The 19,569-nt window shown below is 45.0% G+C and overlaps 1 protein-coding gene across 2 annotated transcripts in view; it reads left to right on the top strand.

Moving 5' to 3' along the window:
- PAPPA2 (pappalysin 2) overlaps window positions 1-19,569 on the top strand; it is a 268,752-nt gene that overhangs the window by 15,985 nt on the left and 233,198 nt on the right. For both annotated transcript variants that reach the window (XM_077763320.1, XM_077763319.1), the window contains exon 2: window positions 18,179-19,250. In XM_077763320.1, the coding sequence (XP_077619446.1) occupies window positions 18,179-19,250 (1,072 nt within the window). The remainder of the gene's footprint in view (window positions 1-18,178; window positions 19,251-19,569) is intronic.

Raw genomic sequence — 19,569 nt, 5'->3', positions numbered from 1 at the left:
TTTTTTCTTTTTTTTTTTTTTTTTTTTTTTAAGTTCTTAATGTAGGGGTTAGGAATTCAGGATCTGCAGGCAGGTGGTTCTGGGCTTAAGCCCTTGACTCACTGTGCGAACTTGGCAGGTTAAAGTCCCCTCATTTGTAAAACTGGCATAACGACCATTTCTATTTCACAGAATTGCTGTGATGATTAAATAAATTAATGCACAGCATGTGCTCAGTGCTGTGCCCGGGGCATAGTGTGAGGTCAGTCAATGCTAGTTGCTATTTTCGTCCTTCTATGGTGATGGGATAGTGCGGGAAGGACCCACGACATGGCCAGTCAGTCAGGCCAGGGCTGGCTCCTGCCCCTCTTCTCTGAGGCCTCCTTTGTCCATTTTGGTCCATACAGATTCTCTTTTTCCTGAGCTCCTGTGGGTAGATGTGCATGTATATCTTTGTGACACAGTTGAACATTGAACCATTTGTAGCGAAATCTTGACACACTGGATTCCAACTACCCAGTATCCTCAACTAACTATAATGTTTTAGTTCCACTTTTTTAGGAGATAGAAGCACATGATTGCAAGTTGAATTCAAAGGAGGGATCTAGTAGAAACAACACCTGCCCATTAAGATGTGTGTTCAGCTCAGTCGTTTCTCCCCTCTGTGGACTCTCACAGGATGCCTAACGGTGAGAAACGATGAGAAGGATGAGAACCTTGAAGTCCCTTCAGGATGAGCTCAGAGATCCCGGGCATGGACTCTCAGAACATGTGGGCCTGGTGACAGCCCAGCCCAGTCTTTCCTTCACAGATGGGAACTTGAGGCCCAGAGAGGGAAAGACACTTTTCAGACATCACACAGCAGCAGACTGGGGCCATATTTCAAGTTTTTTGGTTCCCAGTTTGGTGCTGTTTCAACTCTTCCAGGTTGCTTTGGGTCAATTTAAATTTCTTACTGGAAAACAGAAGAAAACATGTTAGAATGACTTTCAATAAGAGAGGGAAAAAATATTATGTTAGTCCTCATTTAGCCTGAAATGCCAATTATTCACCCATTTTCCTTGTTCTTTCTCATGCAGAAGCCAGGCAGTCAGAGCTGTATCACAGCAGGGCTTGACTCATAGACCAGCTTGAAGTTCTCTTTGAACACTGGGCTCTGAAGACTCACCTGGGTTTAATTTGAGAACACACACCCTAAACCCTCTGTTTTTTTCTCAGACTTTCAAACTGGTGGAAAGGGGCTCTGAGCCTTTAGGTTCTGGTTGGCATAATATTTGGGTTGTGTGGGCCTTTGCATTTGAGAAAGCTGTCCGAGTCTCCGTGGGTTAATTTGTGACCACGCGGTAGAGGCAAAAATGTTCAGATAGCATTAAGTAAACGTAGGCGGTGCTTGTTCACCGAGTGAATATGAGACATGTTGGACAAGAACTAACACTATGATGTCTCACTTCACGAAAACCTGACACGCAGACATCTAACCTGAGTTGACGGATACTCTGGGAGGTTATTTTCATTGTATGAGGATCTTCTCTAAGCTTCCTTTAACCATAGGCTCCTGCAGCGGCTCTGAATCAAATATATATTTAACTCTGTTTAAACCACTTCTTAGGGCAGCATTGATTCTGCAAACTGTACCTAGGGAATGAAATGCCAAAGCAAATTTTTGAGAGAGATCTCAAAATTATTTATTTGGCGGAGGAAAGGACAAACCAGGAAATTGGTGTTGGTGCTCCTCGGCTGGAATTTTAAGAGTTCTCAGAGGGACCTTGATGGAAATAGGATAAGATTGCAGAAACAGGGCTGAGGTCCCCAGCTGTGGGTGCCCCTGTGTCTCTGTCTCCCCCAGGCCTGGCCTGTGCAAGGTACTAAGGTATTTAATCAAAGACGAACAGACTCAGAATACTCCAGGGGTGGGACTTCAGATCATTCTCTTAGCTTTTGCACAAACTACCTTCGGCATTTGGAGGCTTTGATCCTTTTTCTCTTGGGTTGCTGGAATTCCAAGGACTTGCTTTCTTAGGGATGCTCGTCTGCATCTGTAGAACGGGTTTGGGCAGGCTGAGGTGTGTCTGTTGTAAGTTAGGTGGGCTGCCTAGGGAAAAGTGGCCCAGTCCACAGCTCTCCTGAGACAGACGCTCACTCATCACACAGACCGGCCTTTCCTCGTTCAGGCATCGATGGGCTGCTTGCAGAACTCCAGAGGTACAGGACCAGCGGAGTGTGTGAATGAATGCTCAGGAAGTTTCCTACTGCTTGTTCTCAAAGGTTATGAAACATGGTCGAAATGGCATTCCCCCACCCAAAGAAAAATTCCACGTGTTAAAAATTACTAATTAGGAGACTGTTTTCTTCTTTTGGCGAGAATGAGTCGATGTAAGGAACGTTTCAGCACTTTTCAAACTTCAACTATTTATTCCTTTAAGTGGGAGAAAAAGAATTCAGATGTGCTGAGATGTGCCAAGGTAATGGATCGTGTTGGCGCATCTTCTCGCAACCCTGGCTGGCAGTCCCGAGAACTTGGGCTCCAGATGAGTTCTTTTCTGGGTCCTGATGACCTGGAACTAGGTAGGGGGAGAGCCAGGATGGTGTCCATAGCCCATCTTCCTCGAGAGCAGCTCTGGAGGCTGCTAAATTTGTGTTAGAGTTGAGGCCTGACCCTCCATCCAGAGCTCCAACACGAGCAAAGAGGCCTCTTCATAGAAAGACCGGGGAACGTGTCTCCATCTGCTGTCCATGCGTGCAGTGCCAGGGGGTGGAAGCCACCTGCCGAGGACTGTCTGTGTGATTGCCGCAGCCCTGTGAATCCCGGGAAGGTGACACCCCCGCCTCCACCTGAATAAAAACCAGGGTACCAGATTCAGGTCAAGCTCCCCTCAGACACTGGTGCTCTGGAGCAAGGCAGAAGGAGAGCGTGAAGATAGTGCCCGCCATTCAGGGGTCTCTGGAAGGGATTACAGTCAGCCCCGAGATGCATGATTAATCAGAAGCCTGCCCCTCAGGCCACAGTCATGAAGGTTAGCTAATCGGCCTCGTCCCCAGAAAGGCAAAGCTCCCGGGTCTGTTGCCTCTTTCTTTATCCTACGGGTGGTAGCCATTTAAGAACCATTTCTCCATTAGTACAGATCTGTGGGACTCAGGATCATAAACTCACTGGCCACCAAAGCCAGACAATGTGTTTCTGGCAACAGTGGAAGAAATCAGGATACTAGATAGGCATATGTGTTTCTTTCTGGGTGACACCAATTATTGCAGTCCCATGGGACCAGGGGACACAAGCTTCCCTGACCTATAGAGCCAGATCAAGAACGTTCCCTCGGCAGCAGCTGCAAAAATCAAGGCACCAGATGTGTATAAGAGCTGCCTCCTGGGAGTTACTGGAGCTCGGGGCACAGTAAAGAGGCAGCACTGAGATAATCTGCATCCCTAGAATGAGTTCTGGCAGGCTGAGAGGCACACGGTGTGTTGGACACCTGCCCCTCTGGCCAGCACTTGAACATCAGCAGATGAGCCTCCTTCACTTGAAGTCTGGGCAACGTAGGCTGCATCTGAGCCTGACCCTGAGCAGGTGGGTCAGAGCACACCAAGTCCTTGTGGCTGGGCTCTCAGATCGCTAGTCTTGTCTTGTTGGGACATGAGCCTCATTGGTTTCCAAAGTTAGATGTTTTGGGGGCTTGTCTCTCAAGTGTGTGTCTTAAAAGTTGAGATACCCAGTGAGGGGTTGGAACCCTTCACTCCTCAGGGAGAACCTTTGGGCTTGAGTTCCCTGCTGGTTGTGGGCCACTGTGCTGAGGGTGGGGTTTACGGTGAGCCTGTCCCAGCCTCTCCTCCCTGATCGTTCGCAGATGGGTGGTCACCATTCAGCCAGGGTTTGGGTTTCTTAAGGAAGAAAGGGTTCCACATGTAGCTGCAGAACTGGTGTGTCGACTGGAGGAAGTGGATTCAGGATCTTCCTATGTTGCCATCTTGGATGTTTGCTGAGTTTTACCTCCAGCTGTTTTATTTTTGAAAATTTTATTTATTTACTCAATTATTTATCTTTCAGTTTCACTGAGATGTAATTGACATATAGCCTGTGTAAGTTTAAGGTCTGCAGCGTAATGACTTGACTGATGTATATTACAAAGTGATCACCACAATACGTCTACTTAATTTCCATCATCTCCTATAGATACAAACAAAAGGAAAGAAAAAGGTGAAAAAAGTTCTCCCCTCATGAAGGGAACTTTTAAGATTTACTCGCTTAGCAACTTTCAAACATAGCTTACAAGTGGTGTGAACTATAGTCATCATGTTGTCTGTTATTTTACCAGGACTTAATTTAACTTATAACTGGAAGTTGTACCTTTCGATGCCCCCCTCCTTCATCCAATTTCTCCAGCCTCCCAAAAATGTTATTTCTAATGGTAGAGTGTTCTACCAAAAATATATTGTTTGGGTGGACTGTACTGTTTTTCTTTTTTACATACATATTTTTTTTTAACACTTATTCATTTTTTGAGAAAGAGAGACAGAACACAAGTAGGGGAGGGGCAGAGAGAGATAGGGAGACACGGAGCCTGAAGTGGGCCCCAGGCTCTGAGCTGTCAGCACAGAGCCCGACATGGCACTCGAACTCAAGAACCATGAGATCATGACCTAAGCCAAAGTCAGACGCTTAACTGACTGAGCCACCCAGGCGCCCCTGTGTGTCTGCAGTAAATGGATGAAGGAGGGAGTGGAGGAGCGTTATGTATCAAAGTCACTGGCTGGCTGGGCTCTATCCCTCACCCACTGCTGACAGAGGTCATTCTCAGAGGTCTGGATCTGTTCTCCCCTAGAGGCCTCTACCCACAATGTGTTGTGAAGGTCAGGAGCAGTGGCTTCCCCTGGGAGCTGGTTGGACATGCAGCATTTGAGGTGCTGATCGAGTGCTACTGAATCAGAATTGGCATTTATTGGGGTCGCTGGGTTCTTCATACCCACAGTAAGATATGAACAGCCCTGGCCCAGAGGTGACCTTTTAGGGGGTCTGTGGGCCCTTTCATCCTGAATCTGTAAGCAGACCCTGCTGATTAAAGGTAAAAGGTAGTGGTGTTTGGAATTAGCTCCCTTGTGAGCTGATTTCTGAGGTGGTCATATGCAGGCTGCCGCTTCTGAGGTTGTAGGTGCTTTCGGATTCATGTCCCTGACCACCTCACTCTGTGCTTCCCTGCTCTCTCCTCTCCCTGCCAAGCGGCCGCGTTGACCCTCACCCCAACCCGAGCGGTCTTGGAGAGCCAGGGCAGTCCCCAGTCCTGGCTCCAACCATCTTTGCGCACCATGAGAGCGTGACTAAGGGGAAGAGCGGGCCACGAGAAGATGTTGAAAAATGTGCTGGGAAGATGCTCATGCAACATTCCCAGGAGGATTTTCCCACTCTGTGTTCTAATTTATAAAAGCTTGGACGCACAGATAAAAAGCCGAGCCTAATCCTGTCTGGAAGGAAAGTTATCTAGAGCAGCTGAAAAACACCTCCCTGGGCTGCTTTCTTCAATTTCTCCTCTTCCTGCTGACACGGCCCCGCTGTCTGCCAGGTTGTGTGGTCCTTGATGGATGGCCTGTCTCCTCCTCCTTCTTGGTCCTTTCTGTTCCCCTCATGGCTCCTCTGGGGGGCAGGCTGTTGGGTAAGTAGTTCTGCAGAAGGCGGGTAGATAGACTTGGGGGGGGCGGGGGCACAGGCATCACAGCCCAAGAAAAGACCTTCCCTTGTATCAGGTTGATTTATGGTCGTGACCTAACCTGGCTCTGTTTTTTGCTCATTTTTCTCCTAAAAACAAACTTGCACCATCTCGCATGTTTTTTCAGTTACCAGAGCCGATGACACCGTGTATGAGTCCTCTGTTTTGTTGAATAGAATAGAACTTCACCCTCCTGGAAGCTGATGGGCCTTCTTGGAGAAGCAGGACTCTCCCAACCTTTATTCTCCCAGAAGCGTGGAAAAAACTCTTCTCCCCCTCCCAACCCTCCGGGGGACTTTCTTGGAAGTGATGTTCCATGGCCATCCCTGCACCGAGGGTAGGGTTTCTGTCTGGGCCTTATCCATACCCTCCACGTCTGCGGCGTGTAGTCGTAGTTAAACGATCCCTTCTGTGGGGCTCTGCCATGGACAGGTGCTCTCTCCACAGTGGGGCTTTGCCCAGGGAAGGATCTCAGCTGGTGTTACCACACGTGCTGTAAGGCAGCTGTCACGATCAGAAGGGAGTGGTTATTCTGTGAGGGCTGGGGGAGAGCATGTCTGGCATCCCGGGGAAGTCCAGGCGCATGTGATTGCACGGCAAAGATGGTGATCAGTCCCCGTTGCATCATCTCTCTGGGTCCCATGAGATTGTGGGGCTCTGGGGAAACACTGCCTGTCTCCCATCTCCACCCTGGTGGGGAAGGTTTTTTCTCGGAGCCAAGAGTCATGACTCAGTTTCACTTCTGGAACAGAGTCGATGCCATGTGGGAACTACAATCTGTTCCTCTCTTGACCTTGTGGGAAGTTCATGGGCATCTGAGACAGGCCCTTGGCCCCCCGGCACCCTCAAATCGCTTGATGGCATAAAGAAAATAACATGGGACCATGTAGCTCCCCAAGCTGATCTGAGTGGGGCAGTCAGGGAAGGCTTCAAAGATGAGGTGGAGCTCAGGCTGGCTTCTGAAGGACGTGCCCACAGATGGGAGGCACTTCAGACAAAGGCAGCTAGATGGCATTATTTATGGGGCTAGAGCGTTGGTGTTGGAAAGTGACACATTGACTGGAGAGTGGGGTTTAATTGAGGACGTGTAAGAGAATGAATCTCTGCGTCCTTCTCAGCACTGGGCCTGCATAGCCTCTCAGACAGGAGCTTTTTTTTTTTTTTTTCTTTTCCATTTACTTCAACACCCTGAAATAAGTCACATAATGTTCTTGAACCACTGTTTTGAAGAAAAGGGTATGAGATGCTCCTTTCCCCCCTTGGTCGTTACCATAAAATAACAATGCCAAGGACAGGTTGATTCCTGACAGTTCTCAGGAGATTCTTCTTCTTCTTTTTTTAAATCTCACTTTATATTGACTTTTATAACTCCTGGGATCGGTGACACTTTCCTCATAATTATGATGCCAAGAGCACTGTGGAAGCTTAACCCCCTCTGTCTGGTCAAAACCAACTACTGGAAGATCCCAGTAGGGGAGAGGGAAGATTTCTGGCAGACCCTTCTCCCCCAGGGAGCAGGCAGAACAGTTTGACCTGATTGGTTGAGAGGTGGGGGCAGCTCCTCACAGGACCACCCTCCTCCCTTTTTTGTTCCATTCTCTTATAATACAGGGTCCCCTCCACCAGTTACATACCTTGTGGGCAAACCAAGAAGAGAAGAAAGTGAGGGTGGAAGCCACTGGCTTGGAAGGAAGCTTTTAATTTTTCAAAAAAAATTAATGTTTATTTTTGAGAGAGAGACACACAGAGAGAGAGAGACAGAGTGTGAGGAAGGGAGGGGCAGAGAGACCAGGACACACACAGGCTCCAGGTTCTTCGCTATCAGCACAGAGCCGGACGCGGGGCTCAAACCCATGAATCCCAAGATCATGACCTGAGCCAGAGTCAGATGCCTAACCAACTGAGCCACCCAGGTGCCCCAGGGACTTTTCAGTTGAGTGTTCTTCGTGTTGGCTTCCCTTCCACCTTCTTCAACCTTCAGTTGCTATCCTGGCTTTGGGGTGAGAAACTCTCTCTTTGCCTCAGGGTCCCCGAGAGTTGATTACTGAGTGGGATGTGTCACGGAAAACCCTGTGGGACCATCCAGAAATCTTATGAAATGTTTAGCAAGCCCGCCTATCAGTGTAGGTACTTGGCAACATGGACATATCAGCCAACCAGCCAGTCCGTCACGCTATTTCTGGGGGTGGGTGTTAGCCTCCACTGTTCTTTAAGTCAGATCCCAGTCACCTTCAAGCTGTGGTCCGAGTCTTTGTTAATGCCACACCCACCAGCCTGTATTGTTCTTCTTGCTTCAAAGCAATAACTAAACACTTGTTTTTCAATATTTGAAATATTTTAGTATAGTGAGAAAATCTTGGGCTTTTTGGTCAAACAGACTTGGTTTTGATCCCTGTCTCTAGCCCTTCCTAAACAGATATAAGACTGTAGGGGACTTGCTTAACTTCTATGATCCTCAGTGTTTTGGTCTGTAACTGAGGATAATAAAATCAGCACATGCATTTGTGGTTGGGTTTAACAGGGGTGGCACCTGTCCAGCGTCTTGGGCATAGTAGACCTTTCATAAAATGTAGTTTAGGTCTCTTTATTTCCTCTCATTGTAAGCAGCAGATCTCCTGAGTGCGAAGAAAGAACCTAAGAAATGGAAAGAAGCAGGATTGTTCCTCTACAGGGGCCACCTTTAAAAACTTAATCTATTAAATAGTAGTCTGTAAGTCTTTAGCTATGATGTTTGCTACTATTAGAATCTCTCATAAACACTCAGGAAGACTGTATCCCAGTTTGAAGAAAGCTTTTCTCCTTGACAGAAATGGACTCTATTAATTCCAAACACAATTTATAATACTACACAACTAGATGCAAAGGAGTTTTTCCTGAAGACCCACATGAGCATGTAGCTCTGTTAAGATACCCATGGTCTCAATGGGTGCCTGGGTGGCTCAGTCGGTTAAGCATCTGACTTTGGCTCAGGTCATGATCTCATAGTTTGTGTACTCGAGCCCCACGTTGGGCTCTGGGCGACAGCACAGAGCCTGGAGCCTGTTTCGGATAGTGTGTCTCCCTCTCTCTTTATGTCCCTCCCCCACTTGTGCTCTGTCTCTCTCTCTCTCAAAAATAAATAAACATTAAAAAAAAAGATACCTATGTTCTCTACATATGAGTTTTGGAGTTGACAGCAGAAATACAGTGAATCAGATGTACTCCCCCAGTTTACTTTCCTTCTTCTCAAACCTTAGATTAAATTCAAGGTAAGGTGCTTGGACAATTTTCAATTTAGCAAACATTGATACATAATGGAAGCCAGTTCTGAGCAAGAGCTGGAAGAAAGATTCTTAAAGTTTTAAGACGGCATGGTCCAAATGTTTGGCTTCATTACCACCACCATTTTTCAGGTTACATCATTTAATCTCATTTTTCCAGCCCATGGGCTATCATAGTTCAGTCTGGTGTTGAGTGGTTTCATAAATCATGTTAAATGACTTGGTCATTTCTGTTCCTTCCAAGAATGTGACTTTGATGAATAAACAGCAGTTATAACACGTTTGCTTTTATCACATATACATCCAAACTTGTAAAAATCTCAATGTTACACAAGCTCAGAGTTTTACCATGTATAGTGTGTTGGCTTAGATTGTGTTGGTTTTATTAGCCTCCACTCTGCTAGACTGAGAAGAGAGAAGTCTGTTAAATGGGGATTTGGTAATTTTTCTTCTGAATCAAAGTCCATCCTGCTCCTACCTGATAGAGTTAAGAAAGCGGGTCTTGTGTCCCTCTTGAGAACTGTGCATGACCTCACAGGCTGCTCTGTGATCCCATTTTGTGGTTGAAGGGGTTGAACAGCAGATCTGGGGCAGACAGTTGTATTTAACTGGTACAGTTGGTTACTGAGTGCTTAAAATGGATGGCCATTTTAAGGCTCCAAATCCAAAGTGGAAGCGACATTTATCCTTCACTTTAAAAAAAAAAAAAACCTTAATATTTTTAGAAGGTTTAGGTATACGATAAAGTTTTAGAGGAAGGTACAGAGATTTCCTATATATCTTCTTCCCCACACATGTATAGCATTTGCCATGATCAGTGTCACTCACCAGAATGGTACATTTTATTTTATTTTATTTTTTACCAAGAACAAACCTATATTGACACAGTATAATCAACAGTCCGTAGTTTACTTATGGGTCACCCTTGGTATTGTAAATTCTATGGGTTTGGACCAAAGCAAAATGACATATATCCTTCATTATAACATCACACAGATTATTTTCACTGCCCTTAAAATCCTCTACTCTCTGCCTGTTTGCAGCTCTGCCTGTTTGCATCTTTCCCCTCACCCCTGGCAATCGCTCATCTTTTTATTGTCTTCATAGTTTTGCATTTTCCAGAATGTCATGTGGTTGGAATCATGCTGTATGTAGATTTTTAGATTGGTTTCTTTGACTTTGTAATATGCATTTATGCCTCCTTCATGTTTTGTTCCCCCCATGGGTAGGTAGCTCATTTCTTTCCAGTACTGAGTAACATGCCATTGTCTGTCTACACCACAGTTAATTTATCTATTCACCTACTCAAGGACATCTTGGTTGCTTTCAAGACTTGGCAATTATGAATAAAGCTGCCCCAAACATCTGTGTGCAGGTTTTTGTATGAACAGAGTTTTTAGTTCCTTTGGGTGAATATCAAAGAGTGTGATTGCTTGATCATATGGTAAGAGTATGTTTAAGTTTTCAAGAAACCACCAAACTGTCCTCCAAAGCAACTGTACCATTTTTCATTCTCACCAATGATGTAGGAGAGTTCCTCTTGTTCCATATCTTCACTAGCATTTGGTGTTAGTGTTCTGGATTTTGACTATTCTACGCCGTGTATAGTGTCATTTCATTGTTTTAGTTTGCCTTTCCCTGATGACATATGAGGTGGAGTATCTTTCCATATGCCTGTTTACCATTTGTATGTCTTTGGTGAGTTATTGCTTATGATTTTTGGCCGACTTTTAAATTGGGTCATTTCTTTTTTAATGTTAAGCTTTACAAGTTCTTTGTGTGTTCTGGATAAGAGTCCTTTATCAGATGTGTCCTTTGCAAATATTCTTCCCCAGCCTATGGCTTGTTTTCTAGTTGTCTTGATACTGTCTTTAGCAGTACAATAGCTTTATTTTTATTTTTAATCAAGTCCAGCTTATAAACTATATCTTTTGTGGATCACATCTTGGTGTTGTAGCTAAAATAGTCATCACCAAATCCAAGGTCATCTAGATTTTCTCCTACGTCATCATCTAGGATTTTTATAGTTTTACATTTTGCATGTAGGTCTGTGATCCGTTTTGAGTTAACTTCGGTGAAGACTCTAAGGTCAATGTCTGACTTTATTTTTTTTGCATGTGGGTGTCACTGATCCAGCCCTGTTTGCTGAAGAGACTGTCTTTGCTCTATTATATTGCTCTTGCTTCTGGTCTAAGATCAGTTGACTCAATCTTTATGTGGGTGTATTTCTGGGCTCTCTGTCTTGTTTCAATGATCTGTAAGTCTACTCTACCACTAGTACCACACTGTCTTGATTACTCTAGCTTTATAGTCAGTCTCGAAGTGACATTTCCTCCTTTTAATGATACAAAAACTCAGGTCACCAGGAAAGCACAGGCATCTTCTTTACTAGTCAGGGGGAGAAGGAGGCACTTGGCAGCTTGTGTCTGTTTTCCTTTTCAGTCTTTACCATGGTGGAAGTGGCTCAGATGGGCTCACCAGAACCAACAGGACTCACCGAAAAGGAAAACAATATGAGATCACAATACCTCTGTTCTAACGTACTCTCTGCACCCAGCCTGACACCCAGCTTCTCGGGGCCTCGGGATCTTCATCTATACCGTGAGGCTGGTGATCATTATCCTGCCTAGCTCATAAGATGGTGTTACCATTTCAGTGATCGTTACACAAGATTGCTTTGGAAAGCTCAAGTACTATATAAATCCGAGATACCTTTTTAAAAAAATGTTTACTTATTTACTTGTTTTGAGAGAGAAATAAATAGATAGGCGGAGAGAGAGGGAGAGAGATAGAATCCCAAACAGGCTCTGCCCTGTCAGTGCAGGGCCCCAAATGGGGCTTGACCTCATAAACCATGAGATCATGACCTGAGCTGAAATCAAGAGTCAGGATGCTTACCTGACAGACTATAAACTAAAACAATGAGGTAACACTACTCATATTGTAGAATAGCCAAATAGCTGGGTGCCCCAAATGGGAGACATCTTTACATGCTAAGGAATCAGAGAAAAAACACAAAAGAACACCACATCCCAACTTAGAAGACTCAGCTGAAGTGGGTATTTGATATAAGGAATTTTACAGTAAATGTTTCTGGATGAACGGTCATGACCTTGGTTCTAGGAATGTCTGAACTTGCATCTTGGAGTTCCTTGGCTTTACGTCTCCCTAACCTTTTCAGGCAGTCTTACTGGTGAAAAGAATACCCCTAGTTTCATAGGAAGATTTAGCTACAATCAAATTATTAACAGTGCTCAAAAGCTGCCATTTAATAACTTGAGGGACAATTTCTGCTCTGTGACCTCCATATTTTCATAGAGAGATTCTTTGGCGGTTCATATAACTAGACTTCTAACCGTCAGCATATCTCACTGTAGTTCCTTATTTAAGACGTATCCTTCACACTGTACTGAACTCTTCATGATGTCCAATAACCATTTGATCACTAGAAATTCCACAGCACAAATAGTGAGATTGGCAGCTACTACTGCTTTGTAAATATCCATTGAGCAAGTGCGTGGGTGGACTGACTGCACGGAACTCTTGTAGTGTTCATGTATTTCTCGTGCCACAGCTGTCCATCTGCAGGCTTTGGAAAGTTCCTTAATTGCAGTTGGACCAAGTGTGCAAGGCAAGGCCAGCCATGGGGTGTTTCATGCTGCCATTCCTTTGTGTGCTCTCGGGATAGCAGAGACTGTTGGCAGCAGTAGGGAAATCTCCAGCTAGTCCCTGACTTACTCAGTCCAAGCCCCTTACTGTGTTATGCAAGACCTACTTTGACCTGTTTCCACCCCTGGTGCCTGCCATCTTGCTATCCCCACTGCCTAGAGTGATCCATGATTCTTTCTCCTGGCCAGCTCTTACTCACTCTTCAAGGGCAGGTTTTGGCCTTATCCCCTTAGGAGATTTCTCTCTGGATGATATGAGATTAGGCTCTGTCTTCACTCACCTATGTCCTCTTTGATCTTATGTTCTGATAGACTGAAGTTATCTCATAATATTTCCACTCACCCATGAGACTATAATTCCTTAAAGGCAAAACTTGCTTTTTCTTCCAAAGCTGAAATGAGTTTCTATGTCTGCCATGACTGGGATGTTCAGTAAATGTTTGATGAACGAAAATGACTAATTCCAAGTGAAATTTCATTTTCCACAAGGAGCAAGACAGCAAAATGAAATGTGAATTCTTTGTGGTTTAATAGGGTGACAGTCCTCCAAGCAACTAAGCATGATCCTCTCCCCACTAGCTAGGGCTGAAGTGTGGAGCTTCAAGTTACAGGTTCAGTGGTGGGGTTATATCTATATTTGAGCAGAGACTGCAGTTTTAGCCCTACTGTACTGGTTTATTCAGTCTCAAGGGAGAAGAGGATTATAATTTTCTGTCCACGTCCTCCACGTTGGAGGAAAGGATGGTTACTAGTATGGACTATAGACGATATGGGAGGACAGAGATATTTACTTACTTTGTCCTTGGGAATTTTGAAAATCCTCACAAGGACGGACTCAAGATTTCATGAAAGAAGTTGGGGCTGACAGCAGTGATTATAAGGAAGATGTAAGCCACACCATGCTTCAGTGCCACAGTTTCTTCTTTTAGAATAATAGGTCTTTCACGGGGAGCATGGGATATTTATTTTTATTTTAGTGGTCTTAAATATGAGTTTTCTTAGAGATAATACAAAGCCCCAATTAATGATCAGTTCCTAGACCATCAGTTAACTACATTCTCTGTCAATATCATATCTGTGTGCTATTCCTAGCAAGCCCTTATTTCTTTTAGCTGCCTCTCATTCCGTTAGTTTGCTGAATTAATGAGCAAGTACGTGCGATGCTTGCACAGGTTGTCCTAAAATGCCTGATCAGATGGGACTCTTTAAGTAAATGGCTTAAGCAGTTTCAAATGAGCTTTCCACTTTTATGTCTGATTTAACTTTGATAACTGTCTTTCTAGTTCTTCTTCACTGACTGGAAAATACTATGAGTCCCAACTTCTGTCTTCTGCATTTCCATACACTAGGCAGCAGTGAGAGGACGGACTTCTTTTGTAAACATATGGAGTAGCCGCAGAACGTATATTTGCAGAAGTTTCACATGGGGTTTAGGTCTGCAGTATGGCTGATAACCTTGGTGTCTTAGTTTGGGTTGCTGTCACAAATATCCCATCGACTAGGTGGCTTAAGGAAAAGTAATTTCTTTCTCACAGCTATGGAGGCCGGGAAGTGTAAAATCAGGATGCCAGCATATCCGGTGTCTGGTGAGAATCCTCTAACTAACGTGTTTGCAGATGACCCTCCCTTGCACTGTCACATGGCAGAGAGCAGAAGGGGCTAGCTCTCTTCCTCTTCTTTTCTTATTAAAAAAAATTTTTTTTAAATTTATTTCTGCGAGAGAAAGAGAGAGAGGGAGACAGCATGAGCAGGGGAGGATCAGAGAGAGAGGGAGTCACATAATCCGAAGACAGGCTCCAGGCTCTGAGCTGCTGTCAGCACAGAGCCTGACACGGGGCTCGAACTCATGAACTGCAAAATCATGACCTGAGCTGAAGTCGACGCTTAACCGACTAAGCCACCCAGGCGCCCCTCTCTTCCTCCTCTTTAAAGGACACTAATCCAAGGGCACCTGGGTATCTCAGTCAGTTAAGCATCTGACTTCGGCTCGTGGTTTATGCGTTCGAGCCCCACGTTGAGCTCTGTGCTGACAGCTCAGAGCCTGGAGTCTGCTTCAGATTCTGTGTCTCCCTCTCTCTCTGCCCCTCCCCCACTTAAGCTCTGTTTGTCTCTCTCTCTCAAAAAAAATAAACATTAAAAAAAAAAAAAGGACAGTAGTCCCATCATGGGATTCCATCTTCAGGGCCCAGTTGCGTCCTATGTGCTCCATCCTCCAAATATCATCACAATAGGAATTCAGTTTTCAACATATGAATTTTAGGGGAATACAAATATCGAGCCCATAATAATTGGGTTAGAGAATTCTGTTTGCTAAATAATGCTTTTTTTGGGGGTGCATGGAATGAGTGCAGGGTAGTGCTTCAAAGTTGTTCTCTTTCTATAGATGAAGTATGAACAGTGTGATACAGCAAATAATGCAGTCATCTCAGCACTGGGTGAGGTGTCTCATGCCACCTGGACATCTTATTACATTAGAGAGCAAAGTGTAATTACTTTTGTAATCATTTAAAATGTAATGCTTGTATTTGCTACAGCTCCCAACTAAAATGACTATTTTAGTGCTTTTGTTGAATAAATCTTTTCTAGTATAATTACTAACACTGGATTAATCAGATCTAGACTAGTGTGACAAAATTACGTCTTCTGTGTCATCTATCAAGAAGTTAGAAATACCATGTTAGACACAGTTAATAATTTTATAGCTTCCTATGAGATAAATAAGTAGAAGCAATTATTTTATTGATGCTAAGATGGAAATCCTAAGAACAGTAAGTAAAAGTGTTCAAAATTGCAACTTGATGCCAAATATAAATTATCTGGTAATATACATATGAAACCTAATAATTTATACCTCAACTCACATATAGACAGACCTTGATTTATATTGGTTCAATTTATGATTTTTTAAAAATTTATTTATTGGGAGAGAGAAAGTGAGAGAGAGAGAAGGGGAGGGGTCAGAGAGAGGGAGAGACAGAATCCCAGGCAGGCTCCATGCTGTTAGCACAGAGCCTGACATGGGGCTTTAAGTCATCAACTGTGAGATCATGACCTGAGCTGAGATTAAGTCGGAGGCTTAACCAACTGAGCCACCCAGGCAGCACTTAACTTATAATTCTTTGACTTCATGACGTTGTGAAAGTGACACACATTCAGTAGAAACTGTGCTTTTTGAATTCTGAACTTGGATCTTTTCTCGGGCTAGCAGTAGATGATCCAATACTCTCTCGTGATGCTGGGCGGCAGTGGTGTGGCTCCAGTAAGTCCCATGATCACAAGGGTAAGCAATTGATACTCTCCCAGCCATTCTGTGTCCATATAACCATTTTGTGTTTCACTTTCAGTGCAGTATTCAGTAAGTTACATGAGGTATTCAACACTTTATTATAAAACAGTCTTTGTGTTAGATGATTTTGCTGAACGGTAGGCTAATGTAGGTAAGTGTTCTGAGATGTAGGGGGTAGGCTAAGTTAAGCTGTGATATTCATTAGGGTAGGTATATTAAATGCATTTTCAACCTAGGATGGGTTGACAAAGAAGTAACCCCGTCATAAGTCAAGAAAGATCTGTAGAAACATCTATTTATGCACAACAAATATGAAATAGCCTTTCCAATTCTCCCTTTTAAAAGCCAGCAGATATTTACTAGTTAAGAGATTAGTAACTCCATGGTCCTGATATTAAATATTTTAGTACATTTGTTCATAGGTCAGCAGATGGACATAATTAAGGCTACATGGGCTCATGAAAATAAGTTAACCAAACTGAAGCTCTGAAGGAGGGGACTTACTATTGATCTTACTAGATTTGTCTGCCCTTTGGAAAGTCTGTCCAGTATAAGAATCCGTTAAAGCATAAGTCTGTTATGCTCCCTTACCAGACAGACCTCAGTGTAAAAACAACACCCCCCTCAACAAACAAAACTGGAACATCACCATTGCATATACCTCTCACCAGTACTTCAGAGTCTAACTGTTAGAGTTGCTTTCATTAGAAAGAATGTCTTGTTTATTTTTATTAAAAAATTTTTTTATGTTTATTTTTGAGAGAGAGAGAGAGAGCGAGTAGGGGAGGGACAGAGAGAGAGGGAGACACAGAATCCGAAGCAGGCTCCAGACTCTGAGCTGTTAGCACAGAGCCTGATGTGGGGCTTAAACCCATGAACTGTGAGATTATGACCTGAGCCGAAGTTGGATGCTTAACTGACTGAGCCACCCAGGTGCCCCTGTCTCTCTCTCTCTCTCTTTTTTTTAATCACAAGTTAGTGCTTTATGCTAGACACAGAAGTAAAAGTTTTCTAGCATTTATAAAAACATAGTGACTTCTTTTAAAACACTTGGCTGAAATCAGAAGAGGAGGCCTCATGGCTTTTAAGTCCTGACTGTCCATAGAACACTACTGTTTGGGTGGATTGTGTAGGAGCTCAGAGGAAGAAATACAGTTCTTATAAACCAGGTTGGGGGAGAACACCTTTTGCTGTTGGCCTCAGATATGTGATCCAAAGGCTAGCGGACTTCTCCATTGTTTATTCTTTACTTACAGAAGTGTTTATGAAGCATTTCTTATGTGAATATGGTGCCTCTGTGTAACTTACAAGTAAAATCTGCTCCTGAGACTCTACCTACATACTCATAGTACAAGAGGTGCTGGGAAGGGATGGTGGGTTCGTAACTGCAGATGGGTTTCTGGGAGCATTCAAGACGTCCAAATTGCCTTCGAGATTCCTCTTTTATCTGTGGTTGTGTTCGATTTGACTTCTTTTTCCGGCTTCCAACATATTAATGATCTAACTGTCCAAAAGTAGCCCCCTCTTTGTTTACTCAGTAAGTAAGGCTACGGTAAGGTAGCAGGTGGCGTGGAATTAAGCTTCGTTTATCTGGTAAAGTTTCACTTCTATACCGTGGTAGGCATCACCGGTTATAGAACAATCACTCTTATAACCATGTTGACTATTTTTTCAGTCTGGGACTGTGGGGCAGTGCAGAATCTGGGGAACAGCTGTTCACTGTGGATGGGCGTCCATGCACTAGAGGGAAGAGTGGGCCAGGAATGATGTCAGTTACAGTGCTCTTTGAGGGACTTCCCGATTCACCTACTCCTTACTGCCCCCCATGAGAACCATCATTTCAATATTCAAATGAGAAAAAAGGATCTTCTGAAGGAGTGGGAGATGACCATCTTTCTTAGAAACTGTGACTGCCCCCACCCTGTGGCTTCTGAGGAAGTGGGGGAAGATGTGGACTCAGTCAGCAAGAGGAACATTTGTGACAAATTCTAGAGCACATTTGTCACTTGCATTAGATACCATCTTTTTCGCTTCTATTCTGATGACTGGAAAATACCAGATGAGTTAAATATGATCGAATCTCAAATCAGATTCCTTTTGGGGATAGAAGTTGCCAGAATGGCCTGCTATGGGGTACTGGACAGGCATCTCAGGTGGGGAATCTGTGTCACTGATTTTTTTTTTCCCACTAAAAACCTACATTCTTACTATTTATATGGGTTTTCTTCTCCCTTTCTCCATCCCCTTTGTATCTGGTATTTCTCCCCTCGATTCTTCCTTCTTTCCCAGGTGTGTTTGATAACTGCTCCCACACTGTCAGTGACAAGGGCTGGGCCCTAGGGATCCGCTCAGGGAAGGACATGGGAAGGCGGGACGCTCGCTTCTTCTTCTCCCTTCGCACCGACCGTGTGAAAAAAGCCACCATTGTGACTGGCCACAGTCGCTACCAACCAGGCACATGGACACATGTGGCAGCCACTTATGATGGACAGCGTATGGCCCTGTATGTGGATGGCACTCGGGTGGCCAGTAGCCCAGAGCAGTCTGGTCCCCTCAACAGCCCTTTCATGGCATCCTGTCGCTCTTTGCTTCTGGGGGGGGACAGCTCAGAGGATGGCCACTATTTTCGTGGACACCTCGGCACCCTGGTCTTCTGGTCGACCGCCCTCCCACAAAGCTATCTCCAGCACAGTCCTCAGCACCCAGCTGGAGAGGAGGAATTGGCCACCCTGATTCTGACAGCCAGTTTTGAGCCCTTGGAAGAACAGTGGGCCCCCTTTAGAGATGGGGAATTCCCATGGCGTGAGGTTCTGCAGGGCTTCGAGCCTGAGCCTGAGATTCTCTCACCCCTGAAGCCCCCTCTCTGTGGACGGACGGCTTGTGACAATGTGGAGCTGATCTCCCACTACAATGGGCACCGGCCCCTCCAGGGGGAGAAGGTGATCCGCTACCGAGTGGTCAACATCTGTGACGATGAGGGCCTGAACCCCACCGTGAGTGAGGAGCAAATCAGCCGGCAGCACAAGGCGCTCAACCATGCCTTCAGCCGCTACAACATCAGTTGGCAGCTGAGCGTCCACCAGGTCCACAACTCCACCCTGCGCCACCGGGTCGTGCTCGTGAACTGTGAGCCCAGCAAGATCGGCAATGACCACTGTGACCCTGAGTGTGAGCACCCGCTGACGGGCTATGACGGGGGCGACTGCCGGCTGCATGGCCGGTGCTACTCCTGGAACCGTAGGGATGGGCTCTGCCACGTGGAGTGCAACAACATGCTGAACGACTTTGACGACGGGGACTGCTGCGACCCCGAGGTGGCTGATGTGCGCAAGACCTGCTTCGACCCTGACTCACCCAGGAGGTAAGGGGCTGGGGCTTGGGGCGTCCTGCTTGCAGGTTGCATTTCTTGCATCAGACATCCCATCAGATGTTGATTATTGCACTTTTGTGGAGTACTGGGTGTCTGGTAATTAGGGACACAGGGATGGTGAGGACGAGGGACGGCCCTCCCAGAACTCGTTTTCTGTGGAGTGGACGACGTGTGCATGGTGTAGAGTATGCCTAAAGACATAGGCACCAGGTGCTTGAGGCACAGGAAAGCTGAACAACTTGGTCCACCTGAGGACGCCAGGGGGTCTTCAGAGAGCAAATGAGGCAGACATTGGCAGAGACCAGTTCTC

The sequence above is a fragment of the Crocuta crocuta genome, unplaced genomic scaffold (assembly GCF_008692635.1).
Source record: "Crocuta crocuta isolate KB4526 unplaced genomic scaffold, BGI_CrCroc_1.0 scaffold3, whole genome shotgun sequence".
NCBI lineage: Eukaryota > Metazoa > Chordata > Mammalia > Carnivora > Hyaenidae > Crocuta > Crocuta crocuta.
Note: the sequence above shows the minus strand (reverse complement) of the source record. Positions and strands in the feature narration are given on the sequence as shown.